Here is a 21,314-nt window from a genome sequence, read left to right as displayed (position 1 = left end):
GTGGGACATCCCCAACTCTGAGACCACCCCAGTGGGTGTGGAGGCCCATTTCCTCCTCCCAGGCTCACAGAAAAGCTGGATAAATCTTCCCTTGGATAAACCCTTCCCTGGATAAACCTTCCCTGGATGCTGCCAGTGCTCCAGGACCCGCAGCACAAAGAAATGGGGGCCCACACACAACCCCCCCCCCCCAAAAAAAAACCAGCAATAACCACCACCTTGAATAACCAGTTTATTTCCAATATATAGACCAGGACTGGAGGGGGAAGGGGGGCAAAGCAGGGGGATTTTGGGGGGGTTTTTTGGGGGTTTTTTTTTGCAGTTTTGCATATCCCGGCGCCGCGGCCGAAGGGGGACAACACGCCGGGAAAGGGGAGGGGACATGCAGGAGGGTTTAAAAAGTCACCACTGGTCCAGCACGTCCCCCGGTCGGGGCTGGCCTTTCCGCCGAGCAAAACTTCTTAAAAAAATCCTTATAAATCCTTTGGAATATGTTACACGGGCAGAGACGATATTTACAGGGGGGGCGCGGTGGGGAGGGGAGGAAGAAAAAAAAGTAAAATAAACAAACAAACAAAAAAAACAAACAAAACGAAAAAAACAAACTTTACAGCAAATATTTGCATAACGACACGGAGGGACAGGGAGGGGACACGTGGCCACTGAGCTGGTGGCTGGGGGTCTCTGCAGCCCCCCCTGAGCCCCCCTTCCTAAAGTGCTTCTGGCCTGGGGGGTAGGAAGGGGATGGGGTGGGAGGGGGCTGTGCCACACCCCGGGTTCCTTTGCTGCTCGTGGGGGGGGGGTAAAGCATGGCAGTGTCCCTCCTCCCCAGGGTGTCCCTCAGTGCCAGCCCCTCACACCCACCCCTGTGCAGACCCCCCAGCCCATGGGGACCCCCAGGGCCTCCCTGGCTCAGCCGTGCCCCGACACAGAGCACCCCAAAACAGGGGGACAGTGCTGAGGCCACCAGGACCCCCAGGGCCCCCCAGAGCAGGGGACTCTGACACTGAGGCCACCAAGGTCCTCAGCACAGGGGTCTCTGTCACCAAGGTCACCAGTGTCCCCAGTGCAGGGAGGGTCTTTGTCCCCAAGGTCCCCAAGGTCCCCAGAGTTGGGGGTTTTTGTCACCAACATCCCCAGAGTACTCAGAGTAGGGAAGGTCTCCAATACTGAGGTCCCCCTGGGTCCCCAGCACAGGGGTCTCTGACACCAGGGTCCCCCAGGGTCCCCAGCACAGTGGTCTCTGACACCAGGGTCCCCCAGGGTCCCCAGCACAGGGGTCTCTGACACCAGGGTCCCCCCGGGATCCCCAGCACAGGGGAGTCCCTGGCAGAGTGGCCACAGTGCCCAGGGAAGTGCCCGCACTTCACTCTGCCATGGCTGAGACAGCAGGGCCACCACTGCCCACGGTGGGGACAGTCCCCGTGAGCCCCCACACCCCTCCTGGCACTGCCCGGGGGGCTGGGGGGCCGTGCAATGGGACCACAGCGGGACCACGGGATGGGACCCCCGCGGGACCCCCCTCAAAGCCCAGGGGACGAGGTGGCTTCTTGTCCCACCCCCACAACAGCAGCTCGTCCAGAGCACAATTAAATACGAGAACAAGGGCGAGTCCTTAAATTAAACACTGGCTGGGGGGGTCGGGGGGGTCAGAGACACTCGGGGAAGCGCAGGGGGGCCGGGGGGCCGGGGCTGCCCGGGGGGCTCTTGGTGCCCGTCCCCTCTCTGGCGGTGCCAGGCTGTGCCGGGGTGGGGGCCGGGGGAGGCCGGGCTTTGGTGGACTCCAGGCTGCTGAGCCCCGAGTCCTTGTCGTGGCAGGGCCCCGGGGAGCCCTCCAGCCCCCGCGGCTCCTTCCACTCGTTGAAGTTGAGGTCTTTGAGGCCGCCGGGCACCACCACCGTGTGCCGGCGCCAGCTGCTCTTCTTGCGGCGGGTCTCGGGGGAGTGGGCTCGGCGCAGCCGGACCCCCAGGACCCCCATGTCGTCGGTGGAGCCCCGCAGGTGCTGCCGGAGCTGCTCCCGCAGAGAGGGTCGCCCGGGGGGGGCCCAGCCCTGCTCCTCCCCGGCAGGCTCGGGGGGCTCCCCGGCGGGCCGCGGCCGGCCCAGCTTCCTGCGGGCCAGCGTGTCACACTGGATCAGGCGGTGGGAGTTGAAGGAGGGGCGGCCCAGGGGACCCTTGTCCTCGTCGCCACCGGCCCCCCCGGCCTGCCCCGGCCGGGCTCGGGCGCCCTCCCGGCTCTCCGTGTCCGTCTCCATGTGGCTGAGCTCGCTCCGCTCATCGTCCGCCTCCTCCCCGCGGCTCCCGGCCACCGACTGCACCTCGGAGCACAGGCTGCGGTCCATGGTGGACAGCGTGGAGTAGCCGGACACGATGGAGCGGGCGTCTGGCGCCGGCTCGGAGCCGGATCCCGCCGCGGGATCCGTGGAGCTCTCCCGCTCCGCGCTGGCCGGGCCGGGGGCGGCCGGCTCGGTGCCGGTCCCGCGGGGGGCTTTGCCGGGTCCCGGCAGGGCGGCCGCGGGGCCCCGGCGCTCCTGGTCCCGGCCCGGCGCGTCCCTGCGCTCCGCGTCGTCGTCGGTGCTGCTGCCGACGCCCTCGGCCTCTCTCCTCTTCTTCCTCTTGCGGGCGGCGGCCGAGACGAAGGGGATGCCGAGGAGCTCCCGGTGCGGCCGGTGCGGCGGCGCCTTGCGCGACGGCCACGTGCCCTGAACGGGGACACCGCGGTGAGGGACGGTGGGGACACGGGGACGGGGACAGGCTCGGTGTCCCCACCGCTGTGGGTGTCCCTCCCTGCCAGCCCCAGCCCGGGACCCCCCTCACCTTCGGTTTGGCGGAGCCGCTGCGGGTCGAGCCTGGAAAGCAGAGGGGAGAGGGGGGTCAGTGAGGCCCCGGGGGTGGGGGGGTGTGCTGGGGAGGGGGCCGGGGGGCAGAGCTGGGGATGCTGCTCCGCTCCCCCAGACCAGGATGGGGACATGCTGGGGCTGTCACAGATGCTGCTCCGCTCCCCCAGGCCAGGATGGGGACGTGCCGGGGCTGTCACACCGGCTGGCCCCTGGCAGGGGTGTGCCAGTGGGTACAGGAGGTGCCAGGAGGCTCAGGGGGGGCTCTGGGGGTCCCTGGCATTGCTCACCCACTGCAGAAACCCAAGGTGAGGAGTGGAGATAAGGGGGACACGCAGAGGCACACACAGCTGGGAAGTACAGCCAGGACCCCAGTGCCAGGACCTCAACCCTCCCACGGCCACGGGGCACAGAGGGGACAGGGACAGGGCACTGCCACTGCCGTGCCACCAGGATGGAGCACGGGGAGGTGGCTCCATAGCAAATCCAGCCTCGGAGCAGGGTCTGGAATGGGCTGTGCTGGAGAGGGCTGGGACAGGCCATGGGGTCGTCCCGGTTCCACTGGGGGTTAGGGGGTAAGAGGGGACACGGGGGTGACGGGCAGCCCTGGCACCGCTGCCATGGTGTGAAGGACAAGGACAAGACACAGACACCCTCTCCCACCCCGCATGCCCGGGATGGGGTTAAACAGCTGCTGACAACGAGAGAGGGGGAGGCAGGAAGGGGGTGCCGACCCTCCCCGGGGCTTTGGGACCCCCATATCCCAGAGTTTGAGTGTCCCGGGACACCCAGCCCCCAGCCCTGCCAGGGAATGGCACCGTGAGCACCGGCCAACGATGTGGGATAACAGGCTTAAAGGATTTGGGGCTCCCCAGAGGCTCAGCAGCCCCCTCCTGGTGCTGGGGACCCTGGGGACAGCGGCCAGGCAGGACAGGGCCCCCTCCCCTCCCTCTGCCCGCCCTGCTCCCGCTCTCTCGTGGTCACCCGAGGGGTTAGTGCAGGAGCAATGCACCCAGGATCAAACTGTACCCGCTCTAGCTCTCCAGGAGGTCCGCTGGAGGAGGAAGAGGAGGAGGAGGAGGAAGAGGACAGCACAGAGAAGTTCAAGGAAAGAACGTAAGAAATCAGTCGAACATCAAAGTCTCCCGGGGTCGGGGTTGGCAGCGCGGGCACGGGCGGGGGTCCCGTGGGGTGGGCACTGCAGGGGTGCCACGGAGGGATGAGGAGCAGCCACCAGAGAGAAGGGTGACGGGAGAGGGAAGGGAGGGGGCTCATCTGGCATCCCCGGGGGGGTTGTTCCCGTTTTCCAGTGAGGAGGGCGCCGGGATGTCCCGCTCCAGCACAGCCGGGTGTGCCGTGTGTGGGTTTGCTGGCTGCCCAGAGGTGTGGGCACGGGGGGACAGAGCATCCAGAGGGGCACCCCGGGGTGCCCCAGTGCCAGGGCTGCAGGGCCCGGTGCCACGGGCACCGCTGCTCACCTGCGGCATCGCCGGGCGCCGCCGTCCTGCCGATGTTGGGGAGCAGGTACTCGATGTTGGGCACGGACTGAGCCTCCTTCTCATCCACGGGGGTCTGCCAGGGGAGCGGGGACGGCGCTCAGGGGGCTGCCAACAGCCAACCAAGGCTCTGTGCCCCCTCCACCCCACAGCAAGACCCCCTCACACACAGAGGGGACAGGACTCACCTTCTCGCCCTTGTCCTCCTTGTCACTGAAGAACCAGTCTGACTGCGGGGAGACAGGAGTGGGGTCACGGCCCGGCCGGGAGCGGGGGGAGCTCGGCATGGCCAGGGACCCCCATTCTCATGCCTGGTGTGCTGATCACCCCCCTCCTCCGGCCACAGCGGTGCCCACCCACCCGCTGGTGCCACTCACGTGCTGGATGAGGGTCTCCACGATCTTGTAGCGGTCGGGCATGTGCGTCACCATGTCGGTCATGTTGTCCTCGGACGTCCGGACCAGCGTGGGGCCGAACACCAGCGCCAGGTTTCGGGGCTCCATCTGCAACCAGAGCCAGGTTAGTGCTGCCAGCTCAGCCCGAGCTGGGGGGGCTCTGGGTGGGGCAGGGGGCCCAGGAGATTCCCAGGGTTTGGGGTCTGGTACCTTGTTCTTCTCCGAGTGGTCAGCGATGGTTTTCAGGTGACCCACCAGGAACTTGAGCGTCTCGTAGTAGTGACCTGGCAGGTCCCGGATCTGTGGGGAGGCACCAGGTCACCCCTCTGCTCACCCCCCCCACCCCTCCCACCCCAACCAGCCCCAAAGAGGGGCTCCAGAGCTGTGGAGCCCCTGCCCCATCTCCCTACCAGCTTCCGCAGCGTCCTCATCCTCTCGCTGGCGTCTTCTATCCGGTTGGCTTCAATAAAGTCGTTGTATTTATCTGAAGGTGGGACATGGGAGGGGTCAGAAGTGGGTGGAGGGGAGAGGACATCCCCCCAGAGCTGGGGACCCCTGGATGAACCAGCTGGAGATCCTGGGGAAGGGGTTGATCCCACTGGGATAGGGCACTGAAGGGACAGGGTTGGCCCAGGGGCCTCGGTGAGGGAGGGTCTGTGCCCCCCTCCTTGGGTTGGCACTGGCTCACTCTGGGTGAGGGAGGGTCTGTGCCCCCCTCCTTGGGTGGGCACTGGCTCACTCTGGGTGAGGGAGGGTCTGTGCCCCCCTCCTCGGGTGGGCACTGGCTCACTCTGGGTGTGGGGGCCTGTCCCTGACACAGGGATGGGTGGGACAGGCCCTGGGGCTGCCTGGTGCCAGCCATTGGCACAGGGTCACCAGTGGCCACTCGGGGGGCTCTGGTGGCCCAGGGGGTGCAGGGACTCACCGTCCGTGAACAGGGGCTCGGGAAGCTTCCGGAAGAAGGATTTCAACAGGCTGCTGATGACGTTCAGGTCCTGCCACCGCTGCAGGGGAGAGAAGAGGCTGCTCAGAGGCATCACCAGGGGTCAGCGGGAGGGAGTCCCCGAGCCAGGGGTGCCCCAGGCCACCCACACCGAGGGGGACACCAGCCAGAACCACCATGGCTGTGAGGATGGGGGGACAGCAGGACAGCTGTGCCCACCCTGTGTCTGGCAGTGACGGCCCTGTGCCACTGCAGTGACAAGGGGACAAAAATGTCCCCAAGATGTCACCTACGGTGCTGTCACCGACCACTAGGCGGCCCTGCCACGCCAGGGAAGGTCACGGCAACGGGGATGGGGATGTAAACAGGGATGATGGATACAGGGATAATGGGGACAGGGAGACGGATGGAGGGATAATGGGGACAAGGACGATGGTAGAAACAGGGATGATGATGGAACAGGGATGATGATGGAACAGGGATGATGATGGAAACAGGGATGATGAGGACAAGGCTGATGAAGGAGACAGGGCTGATGATGGAGACAAGGATAATGGGGACAAGGACGATGATAGAAACAGGGATGGTGGGGACAAGGATGATGATGATGAGGACAGGGATGATGATGGGGACAGGGATGATGATGGGGACAGGGATGATGATAAGGACATGGATGATGATGGGGACAGGGATGATGATAAGGACAGGGATGATGATGGGGACAGGGATGATGATAAGGACAGGGATGATGATGGGGACAGGGATGATGATGGGGACAGGGATGATGATAAGGACAGGGATGATGATGGGGACAGGGATAGTGACAGAGCCATACATCAGGACAACAGCCAGGAGAGCATTCCAGAGGCATGAGGACAGGGATGGGGAGCGGGCTGGGGACCCGCCCTGCCCTCACCTCGTCCTGCAGGTTGATCTCGGTGGCTCCCTTGTTGAGCTGCTCCTGCAGGCTGGACACCACCGCGTTGTTCCCGGGCACGCGGTAGATCCCCATGTACTCCAGCCCCCGGTCCTCCACCACCTTGCAGCAGGCTTCCACGATCAGGGGCACGTTCTGCGGGGACAGGGAGGGGGTCACGGGGTGCCGGGGGGGCGCAGGGACCCCGAGGGTTGGCGGTGCCAGCCTGGCTGTACCTTGTTGTCCGGGGCAGGCTGGCACTCCTCCAGCCTCACGCCGAAGGCGCGCGGGGCAGACTTCTTGTTCTTCTTCATGATGTTGATGCCCCACGGGGCTTTCTGGGAGCTGCTCTCATCTGGGGAGGAAAACCCACCGGGTCACTCGCTGATGAGCCGGGATGAGCGGGAAGAGCATCCCTGCTGCCCCACAGGGATGGCAGTGCCAGGGGGAGACCCCCCCTCCTCACGAAGCCTCCTGACATCACACACCTTTTGTGACGGTCGCATCCTGCCGGGGGGACCGGGGCGCGCTGGTTCCCGTCTGCTTCAGGAACTCTGCTCGGATCCCCAGCCCACGAGGGCCCTTGGGTGAGGAGGAGTCGGGCTTGGTGCCCGCGGGGCTGCGGGGAGAGCGGGGGGGCTCAGGTGGGGCAGGGCCGGGGGGCACCAGCCCGGCGCAAAAACCTCCCGGTAAAACGCCGGCATCGCTCCCGGGCTTCCTGGCATCCTACGGAGACCCCTGGGGAGCACCGAGCTGCTTCAACCCTGCTTAAATTTGCCAGGTGCCACCTCGGCCGAGCGGGACCCTGCGGCGCCCGGAGCCAAGCCGGGCACGGGTGGCACTTCCATCACTGCCCCAATCCTGGGAGCCGCTGGATTTGCTCCGTCACTGCCAAACTGAGGTGACCAAAGCCCCGGGGGTCTCGGAGCCCACCGCCCCGGTCCGTACCTCACTTTCCGGTAGTCGTTTAACTTCTTGTTGATAAGTGCTTGGCTGGCAAAACCGGGGTCCTGGGGAGGCAGAGAGAAGAGGGGAAGGGAGAGCTTGAGCTGCGCGTCCGCCGGAGACCCCGGGCAAGTCCACGCTCTGCCGGGCACCACGTGGGGCCAGGCAGGAGCAGGCAAGGGCAGCACTCGGGTCCCTGCTGCCCCAGAACGGCCAGGCAGGAGCAGGAAGGGCAGCACCAGATCCCCGCTGCTGTGGAACAGCCGGTGCCCACCAGTGCTCGCCACCCCACTGCAGCGTCCGTCGCTCTGTGCCACATGTCCAAACAAGACACGGAGGCCTGGGGACACGCCTGTCCCCCCACGGCACACAGACACCTTCACCGACCCGCGCCAGGCACACCCGCTGCTCCCACACAGCATCCACAGCCACGGATCCATCCCTGCAGGATCCTGGCCCTGCTCCACGCAGCATCCACAGCCACGGATCCACCCCTGCGGGATCCTGGCCCTGCTCCCACACAGCATCCACAGCCACGGATCCATCCCTGCGGGATCCTGGCCCTGCTCCACGCAGCATCCACAGCCACGGATCCACCCCTGCGGGATCCTGGCCCTGCTCCACACAGCATCCACAGCCACGGATCCATCCCTGCGGGATCCTGGCCCTGCTCCACACAGCATCCACAGCCACGGATCCATCCCTGCGGGATCCCGGCCCTGCCCAGAGGCACCCCAACTCCACAACTCCGGTGTTTGCCCAGATGGCTCCGTATGTTCCAACCCGGCAGCACCAGCACTGCCACCCCTGCCAGGCCCACGGCACCCTCCGGTGCAGGGCTGTGCCACCGAGAACCAGAGACTGCTCCGAGCTCAACGCGCCCCGTGGGGCTGGAGCCTGACACAACCCTTCACAATCACCGACACCAAACCGAGCCACCGCAGCCCCGTGGGGGGATGGCACAGCCAGCCCAGCGCCGGCACATCCATCCTCCGGAGCCCACGGCCCCCCAGGGACAGCTCTCCCCATCTCAGACCCGAGCAACACGCTGAACAGCCCACGGCTGCGCGGCGAGGGCTCAGCCCTGACCCAGTGCCAGCCCCGGCAGCACCGCGTGGGCACTGAGCCCAGACCTCTCTCCATGAAAGGAGACACGACACGCCACGGCAGAGACACGTCACACCACGGCAGAGACACGTCACGCCACGGCAGAGACACATCACGCCGTGGCAGAGACACATCACGCCACGGCAGAGACACGTCACACCACAGCAGAGACACATCACGCCACGGCAGAGACATGTCACACCATGGCAGAGACACGTCACGCCACGGCAGAGACACGTCATGCCATGGCACACCAGGGCAGAGCCACGCACGCTCCTGTCCCAAACACAAACAACAAAACACCACCAAGATCCAACAAGATCCAACGCCGGCCCTGCCCGGAACACAGGGAGAGCCACGGCACCTCCGCCGAGCACCCTGAGCACCCCACGCACCCCGCCCTGGCCGAGGCCACGGGGCCACGCTCTTCTTGGACGCCGTGGCGCCCGTGAGCCCCCACGCCACCCTGGGAGCACGGCACGGGCCTGGCCGTGGCCTGGGGAAGCAGCACAAGGCAAAGAGCCGGAGAGAGCCGAGGCGGTTAGTGCCGGGAGAGCCAGAGGCAGCCGGGAGCCCCATGTGGCTCTCACCTCGCCCTCAGCCTTGCTGTTCTCCCTGATGACTTTGATCCAGGCCAGCATGTCTTCCCGATCCTCTGCCTGAAAGAGATATTCACAGAAGTCAGCGGTCGTCAGGCGGAAGACGTGCTTCCTCTTGGTCTCGCTGTAGGAGATGTCCACCAGGCACGCTTGGATGCTGATCGGCGGCTCCTCCTCACCTGGGGCCGGGGCGCAGGTCACCGCCTCCCGCCTGTCCTTGCACAGGTACAGCGAGTGGGTGCGCAGCACGGCGAACACGCGCTTCCACTGCCGGAGACCTCCACCGACCTTCTGCGGGCACAAGGGACGGGGCGCGCGCCTCAGGGCTGCTCCCCGCGGGGAGCGTCCCCCCCGCGCGGCCGCCGGGCTCCGGGGGGGCACCCGCCTACCTTCCCCTTTTTGGTGAGGATCTGCTTGCAGTGGAGCCAGCCCTCCTTCCTCACGGCGCTGAACGGGACGTCCGAGAGGTCGGAGGTCGAGTGCCTTTTGGAACGGGCGTCTTCGGACGTGCCGAGGCTGTCCAGGGACTGCGGGGGGGGACCGGAGGGAGGCGTTGGGTGCCATCCGCACCCCCTGCTCTGCCAGCACCCCACCAGGCAACCCTTCTTTGGGGGCACCCCCAGGACCCCCAACACAACTCACCCCATCGGTGAAGAAGCTCCTGAGCATGCGGAGGCTGGGGACCCGGCTGGGCATCCTCCTGGGGGGAGAGCAGCCCCCGTCAGCGGGACGGTGGGGAGGGGATGGCGGCTGGGGGGGCGTGGTGGGACTGGGAAGGGGGTGCATCCCTTAGGATCCTACCTTAGGATCTTGGCCTCGTCCCGAAATGCGTTCAGACCGTCGTCGCAGGACTTGGAGCGCTCGGTGGTGATGGCCAGCAGGTAGGACGAGCGGCGGCCGGCCTTGATGCTGCCTGCGATGGGGAGGGGGGCAAAGCCCACCCTGGTCAGCCCGGGGGCATGGGACACAGCTCCAGGGTGGGGGGCTGCTCCCCCCACGGCCCCCAGGATGGTTCTCCCCCCACCCAGCACTTACTGCAGTCCTGGGAATAGTGCCGGGACAGGGCAAAGGCGAAGGTGGGCGACGAGGGGCTGGTGGCGACGGCGGGCGCCGAGTTCATGGCGCTGGAAACCACCGAGGAGGCCGGGACGTGCTTGGCCTTCAGGTCGATGCTGGGGCTGGTGGGTTCGTCTGCAAGGGGGGTGGGCAGTGTTGTAGGGGGTGTTGGGGCAGGGGACGTCCCTGCCAGGACCCCTCAGCACTTCTGCTACGTGGTGGGTCTGTAGGTGTCTGGGTCGGGCAGGGGGGACACGCTCCCACCCCTGGCAAAGCCAGGAGCTGCTGGTGCACCCAGACCCTCACCCACAGCACCACTGCACCCCCCATCCCTACTCCATCCCTTCCCTTCCCACCCAGCCCAGGGGTCCCTCCCCGGGAGCAAGTACAAGGAAGGACAGGGCAGACCTGTGGCTCCTCCAGACCTATTTGGGACTCACCAATGAAGGGGATGGACGCCAGGGAGTCCTCGGGGGCTGCCAAGGGAGCCATGCGCCGGCCCGGCCGCTCGGCCACCGGCCTCTCCCCTTTGCCCCCGGGGGCCGAGGGCTCGCAAATGTCCGTCTCCTTCACCCCCTCGGGGAAGACAAAGTTCATCTGCCGCAGCGGCACCGGCATCTTGCGCCCCGTGGGGGGCTTCTGCCGCAGAACCACCTCCTCCCTGCGCTCCTCGGGCTGCTCGGCCGCTCGGCCGCCCTCCGGCCGCTGCTCCCGGGGCGCGGCGGGGCCCGCCGTGGGGCCGGCGGGCAGCGGTGGCAGGGGGGCGACCATGCTGTCCGTGAGCGGGGCCAGGGCCCGCTGGGCGATGCTGAAGGTGGGCAGCCCCCCGAAGGCCGGGTCACGGAAGGACAGGGCGTGCAGCAGCCCCGTGCGGCGCTGGAAGGACGGGCTGTAGCTGCGGTAGCCGATGTACCCCGAGTCGTCCACGCTCTGCAGGTTGGGCTGCGACGGGTGTTTCTGCACCGGCGCCGGCTCCCGCGAGGAGGACGAGGAGGAGGAGGAGGGAGGTGCGAAGGAGCCGTGCGGGACAGGCTGCCCGGCGCTCCCGGCGGCCCGGCAGAGCCTCTCGGGCGGCCACGCGGAGCGGTCGAGGTGCGGCGGGAGCAGCGCTCGGGGCTCCAGCGCCTCCATGGAGCGCCCGTACCTGCCCAGGGCGTGGTCGGAGCGGGCGCGGGGGGCCCAGCCCTCGCGGGTGGGCTGCAGCAGGGTGTCGTGCGAGGCGCTGTGGGGCCACCCCCGGTGGGCCGCGCCCGCCGAGCCCCCCAGGCGGTCCTGGGACACGCTGCGGTAGCGGGGCAGGGCGTGCCGGCGCTCCTCCGAGGCGCTGCGCCGCGGCTCCCGGCTGCAGAACCAGCGCGACAGAGCCTGCTGGCACTCCTGGCGCCCGGGCACGCGCTGGGCCACGTCCCGGGGGGGCCGCCCGGCCCCCGACAACCCCCCGACGGCCTCCTGGAAGCCGCAGTGAGTCCGGTGCTCCGGGAGGTGCTTGGGGGCCGCGTGGCAGGAGGTGGTGGCGGCGGCGGGGGGGGGCATCCCGTAGCGGTCGGGCACGGAGGATGTGGCGCTGCCGGGGCAGCCGGGGCGGGAGAAGGAGCCGGGGTGCCCGTGGGGGCGCGGGGGGGGACCCCCGGGCTGCGGATCCTCGGGGCGGTGTGCGGGGCTGCCGCCGGCGTCGCTCCGGGGGCCGGTGGCAGAGGGGCCGGTGGCAGAGGGGCGGTGGGCGCGGGGGTCCGGCGGCTGGCCCGGGGGGGGCTCAGCACCCCGTGCCTGGAAGGGGTACGTCTTCCGTGGGTAGCAGATGGGAGGGGGCTCGGGGATGCTCTGTGCCCCGCCCGAGTACGGCTCGTTGCCCTTCAGGTAGGCATCCTGGGAATATGCCTGTGGGGGGACACGGGGTCAGGGCGGGGGGACGGGGTCACAGTCCTCCCATTCCCACTGTAGGAATGATCTCTGCTCCTCCCTACCCGAGCTGTGCTCCCTACCTGGTTCCTGCCACCCTGGTCCTGCTTTCCCATGGGGTCCCTCCCCAGCACCAACCCCAGCCCTTCCGCTCTCCCCTCCCCTCCTTCCTAAAATACCCCGTCACGGCCGGCCCAGCTCTCCCATCTCACGTTTCACAGGCACCTCTGACTCCACACCGGGGGATTCCCAGAGCCCGGAGCAGGCACAGATGGGAGACCCCCCCCTTGCCAGGGCTATAAGACCCCCCAAACTCCATGGGAATGGGACCCCCAGGCCGGGGACGAGCAGTGGTGTCATCTAATACCCAAGACAGGACCAGAGGAGCACCAGGAGAAGGCCCCCTCACACCCCTTGGCTCAGGCCACCCTGCAGGGCCACTGTCACCCCCAGCTCCCAGCTCACCAACAGCAGAGGCACCCGGGGTGCTCCAAGGGTAAGTCAAACCCTGAGATCCAGAGCAACTCATCCTCCAGCTATGCCTGAGGATGTCCCCAAAAAACAGAGGCCACGTCCCCCATGTTCCTGCCCTGGACCCCTGGTACCTCCATCTCTGCACCCATCGATCCTCCCAGGATGCTGGTGGAGCCCTGTCCCCAAGTGTCCCTGAAACCTGCCTGGCAAACTCACCAGCTGGAGGATGTCCTCATCCTTGGGCATGATGGAGAGCTCCAGCACATCGTCACTGGGGAGAGGGGACAGGGGGGTCAGGCTGGACAGGGTCGGTCCCCACCTGCCCCCAATCTCACCCCCACGAGATGAACGTCCCCATCGCCACGGGACGGTGACAGCTCATCACTGCCTGTCCCTGTTTCCCTGCCTCAGGGTTCCTGTCATCCCAGTGACACCCAGGGGGACAGTGCCTGCTGTGACGTGTCCCCATCCCGTCACCTCCCACCCGCAGGAAGGGGACCCACCTGTTCTGGATCAGTGCGATGACCTGCGAGTAGGTTTTCCCGATGATGCTCTCCCCGTTCACCTTGACCAGCCGGTCACCTGCAGAGCCCCAGGAGGGCACAGTGTCACCACAAGGCCGTGGTGGCACCTGGATGTCCCCACGGTCACTCACGGCAGGGTTTGAACGGGGATTTTGCCAAGAGGAGCCACAGGGACCCCAAAACCAGCCTGACCCACGGGGACCCCAGCGCTGCTCTGAGCAGAGCAAGAGAGCAGAGCACTCACAGGGAGCAGAGAGAAGGAGGAGAAAAAAGAAGGAATGCAAGAAAAAGAGCAAAATAAGCAAGGAAGTCCCTGGCAGAGGAGCATCCCGTGGATCCCAGGAGCAGCCTGGGGCCATCTCCAGCCCCGTGTCCCCACTCACCCGTGCGCAGCCCGGCCTGGTGGGCCGGCCCGTCCTCCCGCACGTTCTTCACGAAGATGGTGTCCATGGGCTCCAGGCGGCTCCGGGGGGGACCTGCTCCGTGGGGACACACGATCAGGGAGCTGCCGGCACAGCCAGGACCACCCCACGGCAAGGAGCACGTTTGGCCCCTCGTGGTCACCTCCTCGCCTCCCCCAGCCCTGCCCTGCGGACACAGATCCTGCCCAGGGGGAAGCCCGACACTCGGGGCAGCTCCTGGTCCCCGTCACCCCCAGTCCCCTGTGAAAGACCAAAAGCCACCAGTGCCGGGTGGGCGGGTGGGCACGGAGCCCACGAGGGATTCCAAACCTCCCCGAGACCACCCAGACCCCGAGGTCAGAGCCCCCCGGCCCTGCTGGGCGCTGGGTGCCGGCTCTGGCAGCGCCGCCCGCACCGGCTCCCCGGGGAGCACGGCCCCGGCGCCGCGTCACCGCGCCAGCGCCGATCCGTTCTGACACCTTCACATTCACTCACGTCACCGGGAGCCTCCAGGAGCTCAGCGGGGCCGTGTCCCTGTCCCCAAACACCCCGTGCTCAGCGGGGGCCAGCACTGGCCACTCCGCAGCCCCCCCTTCACTGCGGGCAGACCTCCCCCCCGGGCGTGATGTCCAACAAAGCTCCGGAAGGGTTCTGGGGACACCGAGCCCCTCCAGGGCGCAAAGTGCCACCAAAGTGCTGCCAAAGCACTGTGTCACTTCACCTCCAGCTGAAATTTAGGGCTGTGGTCACAGCCACAGCCACAGCAACGCCCGCTGCAGCCCGAGACAGCCACGTGCCCCCCGTGCCCACCCCGGGGGTCCCGTGGCAGCGCCAGCACTCACCTGCTCGGTTCCCATTCTCCTCCTCCTGCCAAGAGAAGGGAAAAGCGTTGATTTGGTGGTGGGGTCTGTGACAGGGGGCTGGGGTGGCAGCCCCACGAAGCCCCCGGCGGGGCCGGCGCGTCCCTCTGGCCTCCACTGCCCCCGGCTAAAATTACCTCCTGACACCGGATCCCGGCCGCCCGCGTGGCCCCGGCGGGCAGTGGGATCTGACGGAGCCCCCCGCACCCAGCTGATGGGAAAGGGGCCAGTTTTGGGGCAGGGGAGTGGGAAAGGGGCTCCAGGGTGGCATCTCACCCTTCGCCCGGGGCCACCAAGCCTGGTCAGGGAGAGCCTGAGCCCCCACAGTGCGGTGCCAGGGGAGGGATCCATCTCATCTGTGGGATGAATCCTTGTCCCTCCCCATCTCTGCAGCCTCCCACTGCTTGGGGTGGGCTGCCAGGGCTGCAGTGGGCACTGCAGGGGGGTGGCAAAGGGGTCCTGCACCCCCTTCCCAGCCACGGGCAGGGGACAGCCCTGGGAGCCACATGGATCTGTCCCGTGGGGTGGGAATTGTGCTGGTGGATCCCCACCCTTCTATCCCACATTCACCCGTGAGGACCCCCCAGCAGAGCCACGGTGCCCAGGGGGGTCCCAGGCTGGGACAGGACACGGGGTGCTGCATCCACACTGCTGAGCCCCCAACGCAGACACGGAGCACCCCGGGCTCCTCAGCCCCACACACGTGTCCCAAGAAGGCACCTGGGCACCTGGAACGGGAATTTTCACTCCACCAGTGCCAGATCCTTCCATCTCTGGGGGGGGACACAGGCCTGGCCCCGTCCCCCAGCCAGTGGGGACACAGACTAATGTCCCCAGGGCACCAAGTCCCTCCAGGGTGCTGGGAAGGGCCCAGTGTCCTTCCCAGTGTAACAGGGGGACATTCCCAGCGAGGAGGAGAGGGCTGGAGCCATCACTCCCGGTGGTGGGAAGGAAGAGCCACATTCCACGGCCTCGGCACGCAGGAGCGGCTGCCACAGTGCCAGGGCAGGACCGTGGGGCCACCGAGAACCCCTGGAGGCACGGACTCACCCCCTCCCTGCCCCTCCTCGCCCCGTGGCATCCCAGAGCCCTTCCCGGCCCCCGGGGCATCCCGGCAGCCGCGCTCCCAGGGCCGGGCGGTGCCGAACGCGGCGCGCGGTGAACGCGGCACCACCGCCGGCACCGTCACCCTCCTCCCTGCTGAGTCAACCCACCGAAACTCAGCCCCCGGACCTGGCCGGCTGCCGGCCCCCCGCGGGTGCTGAGCCAGCCCCGCCGCGCCCTGCCCCGCCGGCTCCGCGGCCCGCAGCTATTCCCAGCCTCTTTCCAAGAGCATCCCCAGCTCCCGGCGCTGATCCGGCTCCTTCCCACGCGGCCGCCCCGGCAGGGCTCGGCCCAGGTGCCCAGCGGGGCAGGATCGATCCCTCGCTCCCGGAGGATCCTTTGGAGAGGCGGGAGCGAGCGGGTGGGTCTGGAGGAGCTCCAGGCCGTTCCCACGGCAGAACCAGGGCGACGCTGCCGGAGACGGGGCAGGTCCGTGTTCCCGGGGCGGGAAGACAGGAAGGATTTTGGGGAAGCAGAATACGAGGAAAAGCGCCGGGACGGAGGATGCTGAGCGGGGATTCCGGCGAGTCGGTTCTCCCCACCCTGTGACTCACTTCCCACCGCAGTTCCCTGTCTGCCAACGCCAGCCCGTGGGGCAGCCGGAGCCGTGGGGCAGCTCTGAAGCTCCGGGGGTGATGGGAGCATCCAGGTCCATCCAGGCTTGGAGCAGTGACGGATCACTTGGCTCCCAGACTCTTCTCCCTTCATCCACACAAAGCCGCTGCCGCGGAAAGCGAGGCGAGAAGGGGATTCCAAATTCCAGGAGATCGGAGCTGGTTCGTCCCTTCAGGTGCAGAGGGCTCCATCCAGGCTGGAAGCTGCTCATGGGATCCCTCCATCCAGGGGGGTTGAAGGTGCTGCCTGGATTGGGGCTTCTTGGCAGTTCAGGGGGTGCAGGAGGGTCAACCCAGGGCTGAGTCCCCCCAAAAGGCAGCACCTGGAGAGGGTCCGGCTGCAGCTGGACACAGATCCCGGGGCAGATCCAGTTGGAAGGCTCCCACCAATGGCCAGGAGCCTGGGACCCAAAAATCCACTGGGCCTTGCTGGCCTTGAGGGCTCTGAAGTGCCTTTTCCTGCCATTCCCAGGATGCTGGAGCCATCTCTCGGGGCCGAGGGATTCTCCCTGTTCCCACAAGCAGCCGTGTCCCATCCCAAAATGATCCAGAGGTGCTGCTGATTCCCAGATCTCCCAGCAGCTCCATGGGCTCCTCCATTCCAGGGACACCCATGGGGGGTGGGGGCAGCTCCAGGAACCCCAACAAAGCAGGTGATGACGGATGGTTCGTTCCTCATCTCCCAGAGCCCACCTGCCCACCCCCAGCCCAAACACTGCATCCAACCACAGCATTCCAGTGTCCCCAGGACCCCCCAGGACCCCCCAGGCCCCCCCAGGCCCCCCCAGCTCCCGGCCCTACCTTGGCCGAGTGCACGGCCGACTCCGGGGGGTACACGATGAAGTGGCGGAGGGTGAAGCCGAACCCCCCCTGGGAGCTCTTCCGCAGCACCACTGTCTTGGGCCCCACCCAGGGGAAGGACCCCCCCTCCGGGGGCACGTTGGCATTCGGGGATGCTCCATCTCTCCGGCCCGGCGTCGGCTGTGAGGGGGGGACAAGGATAAGATGTCACTTCTGGAGAGGGGAGGGGGGGTACAGGACCAGCCCCCCCACGTGCCTACCCCTTGAGCTCTGCCCAAAAGGCTGCTCCACTCCTAAGACACCCCCCCCATCCCTATTCCTCCCTATTCCCAGCCCTCCAGCGGCAAATTCCAGCCCCCACAGCCCACCCAGCCCAGCAGCATCTCCCCCCCCCCAGACTCCTCGCGTGGGACCTTTGGGAAGAAGATGAATGGAAAGGAAATAAAAATAAATGAGCTGTGCCTGGGGGTGTGGATGGGACCCAGGAGGAGGGATGGGGGCGGATGGCTGAGGGACTTGGGGACAAAAGGTCCCTTCTGGTGATGCCGTGGCAATAACCTTGGGCAAGGCGGAAAGAGCCGTCCGGGAGGTGGTGGGATGAGTGATGCTTCCCGAGCCGGAGCAGGGACCTGGCACCGTGTTGGGATCTGGCAAGGGACACTGCCCAGAGCAGCAGATGGGGCCAAAGGGGATGTGGCTCCATCCCACAGCTCCCAGTGCCAGTGCTGGGAGGGGCAATGGGGTTGTGGCGGAGCTGGAGCAGCCACGGGCATCTCTCCTGGCACCGAGGCAGGGAGCTGGGAGAGGCATCCGGGAGTCCCAACACCCTGGCTGAGGCCAGGAGGGTTTAGCACAGCCCCGGTGAGGGACGGTGCTGCTCCCTGTGCCGCACATCTGGCTGCACATCTGGCTGCACATCCGCCAGCCCAGCTGGAGCGGGAGCAGCTCCGTGGCCAAGGGGAGGAGAGGGCACTGCCTGATGCCCTGGGAGCACCCAGCTCTGCTAAAACAGGAGAAACTGGCAATCTGGGAGCTGGAGGGACAGGCAGAGCAGTGGATCCACCGGGATCCGCTCCCGAGTGGCAGCTCCTTCCCTGCTGCAGCCGTTGGAATCAGCCCATCCTGGGACGAGGGTGTTAAAATTCAGGGGCTGTCTGGGTGGAAGCGATGGATGGGGAGCGGGGAGGGGACAGGGACAAGGGACACAAAGGGACAAGGCACAAAAAGCCTTTGTCTGTGCCTGTGCTGAGTGGGCCTTTTCGCTGCCGGTGGGGAGATCTGACGGCAGCTCGGCGGGGCCAGGCTGCACCCCCTGTCCAGCACGTCCCACACGGAGCCCACGCTGGGAACGGGGGTCCCGTCCCCCTGGGGATGGGGTCCCTGGGGTGAGGACACGCCTCTGGCACGAGGCATCGCCCCCACCCACCCGCTCCCCCCCTGCTGCACAACCTGGCAGGGAGGCACAACCGCTCCGGGTGCTCCCACACCCCAAACCAGAAAGAACACCCCAAACCCCACCATGGGAGAGAGCCGGAAAACCCCAATACCTCCCGACACCACACAGGCAGCAAAGTCCCCCACAAGCCCCCTGCCACCCCCCCCCGCCTTGCGCCGCTCAATCCCAACGGAAAACCCAACCCCAGATGGCAGCAGGCACCCCACGCTCCCGCGGGACCCCCATCCCCGGGGGCGGCGGGGTCGGAGCATCCCGGCGGCGCCCGGGCCCATCTGCCCTCCATTGTGCCGGCCCCGGCTCGCCGGATTATTTTTAAGCTGACAGCTGAATGTGCCCCTGCTGATTTTAACCGGCACAGACAGGCCCCGGGGAGAGGGCAGGATGGATGCTCCGAGGAGACACCGACGGCGGCACCGGCCCGCGGGGAGGGCGGCGTGTCCCCGTTGTTGTTGTGGCGGCCGTGACACGGTGACACGGTGCCCAGGTGTGGTGGTGGCACCGTCCCGCCCGCCGTGCCTCGGTTTCCCTCCTCTCCCATCCTGACTTGAAGCTTTTGTCGGGCTACAAAGCCCCCCCAGTCGCGGGTTTGGATCTCCCCCCCCACGCTGGCTCATGGCCCTGCAGATGCTCCTGTTCACCCCCCCCGCAGTGGGGTTGGCACCCAATTTGTCACCTCAGCCGTTTGTCCTCAGAGCCCTCTTCCTCCTCCCAGATTTTTGGCTTTATTTAACCTCATCCTGGGGGTTTCTGCTGCAATACCACCAGCTGCATCCTCATCCTCCTTATCCCAGTTCTCCTGGGCCCCCATCCCATGAAGGCTGCAGGGATGGGGAGGAACCCCTTGATCCTTGGCACAGCTTGTGCCAGCGGCTGTGACACCCAGAGGCCCCCACCCAAGTCACCCTAATTCCCATGAGGTCCTTTATCCCCCAGCAGAGGTGTCACCAGGTCCCTGTACCCCACGTCACCTCCCCACCCCCACGGGGACACGAAGGGATGGGTAATTCCCACCGGTGTCCCACTCCTGCAGAACAAAGGAGTGTTTTCCCTGCACCCCGGGGCAGGGGGGGGGGGGGCAGGATCCATCCCCCCCTCCCAAACACGGCGAGCTGAGCACCGGGAGCAAAACACCTCCACGAGCAGGAGCCTGAACCCCCACCCCCGACCCCAGCACAGGAGGAGACGAAGGGGACACACCACAGTCCGGGAGCTGTGACACCCCACCCTGCCCTGTGGGACCCCCCAATCCCTTCAAGGCGCCCCCCCCGCCCCCCCAAACCAGGCGCGACCCCCGGCTCTCGGTTCTCACCCGGCGGCCCTTGTCGGTTCTGCCCCCGCGGCCGGGGCGGGGGGCCGGGGGCGGGCGGGGGTCGGGGGCGGCAGCGTGTCGGCGGAGGCTGCTCAGCCAGATGCAGCGGGGCTCGGGCGAGCTGCAATCCACCCCGACGGGGCGCTCCAGGCGCCAGCCCTTCCCGGAGCGCTCCACGCTCCACAGCCTTTTGGGGCTGGGGGCTGGCGGGGGGCGGCAGGGACCCCGCCGCGCCCCTCCGCCCGCGCTCTCCTCCACCATCCCGCCGCGCTGGGGGGGCTCTCAGCCGGCGGTCGGCACCCCCCCCATGGGGTCCCGGCAGCCCCCCCCGGGTGGGCTCGGGCGCTCACACCCGGTGCCGCTCACACCCGGGGCCGCTCACACCCGGGGCCGCTCACACCCGCTGCCGCTCACACCCGCATCGCCGCTCGATCGCTCGCTCACAGCCCACCCCCCCCCGCCGGCAACGCAGCCCCCACCCAGCCACCCCCCCAGCCTCCCGGCTGGATGGAGGGTGGGATGGATGGATGGATGGATGAAGGGAGGGAGGGATGGATGGAGGGATGAACCAGCCACACGTCCCGGCTGGGCTGGCGGGCTGAGGCTCCAGCTGCTGGCAGGGATCAGTGCCCAGCCCACCGCCCCCAGCCAGCCACCCGCCCCCAGCCCACCCCCCCCCCGCCCCCCCGCCCCGCCTGCGGTGTCACTTTTGCCCACGGACCTTTCCATTTTTTTTTACGTTTTTTTTCTTCTCTTTTTTCTTTTTTTTTTCTTTTTTTTTTTTTTTAATCCGCCCCCTTCTTCCTCCATCACCCCGGGCAGCATCCCACCCTCCCCGCTTCCTCCTCTCCCTCCTCCCGGCCCCTTCCTTCCTTCCTCTCCGCAGGGCACCGGGCGATGCCGGGGACAGGGAGAGGGACAGCCCGGGGGTGCAGCGTGTCCCCTCCCTGTCACCACCGGGTCCTGCCAGGGGGGAGCCAGTGGGGGCTCTCAGACACTCCGGGTCCCCTCTCTGTCCCCGGCATCCAGCAGAGTCCAGGCAGCAGGGACACACATCCTGCCCCAAGCTCTGCTGGGGCAGCACCCTCAGGACCCAAAGAGCCCCCTGGAGACCAAAACAACCCTTTGGAGGCCAAAAATATCACCCCAGAGACTGACACTTCCCCCCCAGCCCTCTCTGCTCAGAGCCTGCGGCAAAGAGTGGTGGCTCCAAGGGCACTTCCCACCAGGAGCTGATCCAAGAGTCCCCCCACAGCCCCATCTCCCATTTTGGGGACACCCAGAGGTCCCTGTTGCCCCCCCCGGCACAGAGCCACCAGCCCCCACAGTTTGATCCGGGCTCCCCAGTCAACACTGGGCACACAAGGCACAACAAACCACCCTCCCTGCTGGTTCTACTCCACGGGGACAAACCCCCCCTTCCCCAGCCCACCCCACAACCCCTCTCGGTGCCCCCCCCCGCTCTCCACCACGGCAGCAAAAATCTGGGAGGAACAAGTTAAAACAGCAGCACCTTGGCGAGCCCGGCACCCGCAGACACCCAGCCCGGGCCGGGTCTGGGGGTGGGCAGTGCCCCCC

The 21,314-nt window shown here is 67.1% G+C and overlaps 2 protein-coding genes across 4 annotated transcripts in view; both read right to left on the bottom strand.

Annotated features, from left to right (window-relative positions):
* Positions 1-633: 633 nt before the first annotated feature.
* ARHGAP23 (Rho GTPase activating protein 23) overlaps positions 634-21,314 on the bottom strand; it is a 35,156-nt gene continuing 14,475 nt past the window's right edge. For all 3 annotated transcript variants that reach the window (XM_039391256.1, XM_039391257.1, XM_039391258.1), the window contains exons 2-24: positions 16,972-17,151; positions 14,435-14,459; positions 13,575-13,667; positions 13,171-13,249; positions 12,884-12,938; positions 10,735-12,172; positions 10,274-10,429; positions 10,040-10,151; positions 9,881-9,938; positions 9,628-9,765; positions 9,230-9,529; positions 7,536-7,597; positions 7,076-7,206; positions 6,824-6,942; positions 6,588-6,743; positions 5,654-5,732; positions 5,139-5,212; positions 4,939-5,028; positions 4,711-4,836; positions 4,522-4,563; positions 4,316-4,409; positions 2,818-2,849; positions 634-2,702 (exon numbers count right to left, since the gene is read on the bottom strand). In XM_039391256.1, the coding sequence (XP_039247190.1) occupies positions 1,650-2,702; positions 2,818-2,849; positions 4,316-4,409; positions 4,522-4,563; positions 4,711-4,836; positions 4,939-5,028; positions 5,139-5,212; positions 5,654-5,732; positions 6,588-6,743; positions 6,824-6,942; positions 7,076-7,206; positions 7,536-7,597; positions 9,230-9,529; positions 9,628-9,765; positions 9,881-9,938; positions 10,040-10,151; positions 10,274-10,429; positions 10,735-12,172; positions 12,884-12,938; positions 13,171-13,249; positions 13,575-13,667; positions 14,435-14,459; positions 16,972-17,151 (4,692 nt within the window). In that variant the 3' untranslated portion in view covers positions 634-1,649. The remainder of the gene's footprint in view (positions 2,703-2,817; positions 2,850-4,315; positions 4,410-4,521; positions 4,564-4,710; positions 4,837-4,938; positions 5,029-5,138; positions 5,213-5,653; positions 5,733-6,587; positions 6,744-6,823; positions 6,943-7,075; positions 7,207-7,535; positions 7,598-9,229; positions 9,530-9,627; positions 9,766-9,880; positions 9,939-10,039; positions 10,152-10,273; positions 10,430-10,734; positions 12,173-12,883; positions 12,939-13,170; positions 13,250-13,574; positions 13,668-14,434; positions 14,460-16,971; positions 17,152-21,314) is intronic.
* Positions 14,476-16,858, bottom strand: LOC120325296. The gene is made up of 2 exons (XM_039391259.1): positions 16,111-16,858; positions 14,476-15,995 (listed from the first exon to the last, which is right to left on the bottom strand). The coding sequence occupies exons 1-2, from the start codon at positions 16,704-16,706 to the stop codon at positions 15,638-15,640; spliced, it is 954 nt and encodes a 317-aa protein (XP_039247193.1). The 5' UTR covers positions 16,707-16,858; the 3' UTR covers positions 14,476-15,637.

This window comes from Pipra filicauda, unplaced genomic scaffold, assembly GCF_003945595.2.
Source record: "Pipra filicauda isolate LSUMZ 115617 unplaced genomic scaffold, ASM394559v2 scaffold924_size50756_pilon, whole genome shotgun sequence".
Taxonomy (NCBI): domain Eukaryota; kingdom Metazoa; phylum Chordata; class Aves; order Passeriformes; family Pipridae; genus Pipra; species Pipra filicauda.
Note: the sequence above shows the minus strand (reverse complement) of the source record. Positions and strands in the feature narration are given on the sequence as shown.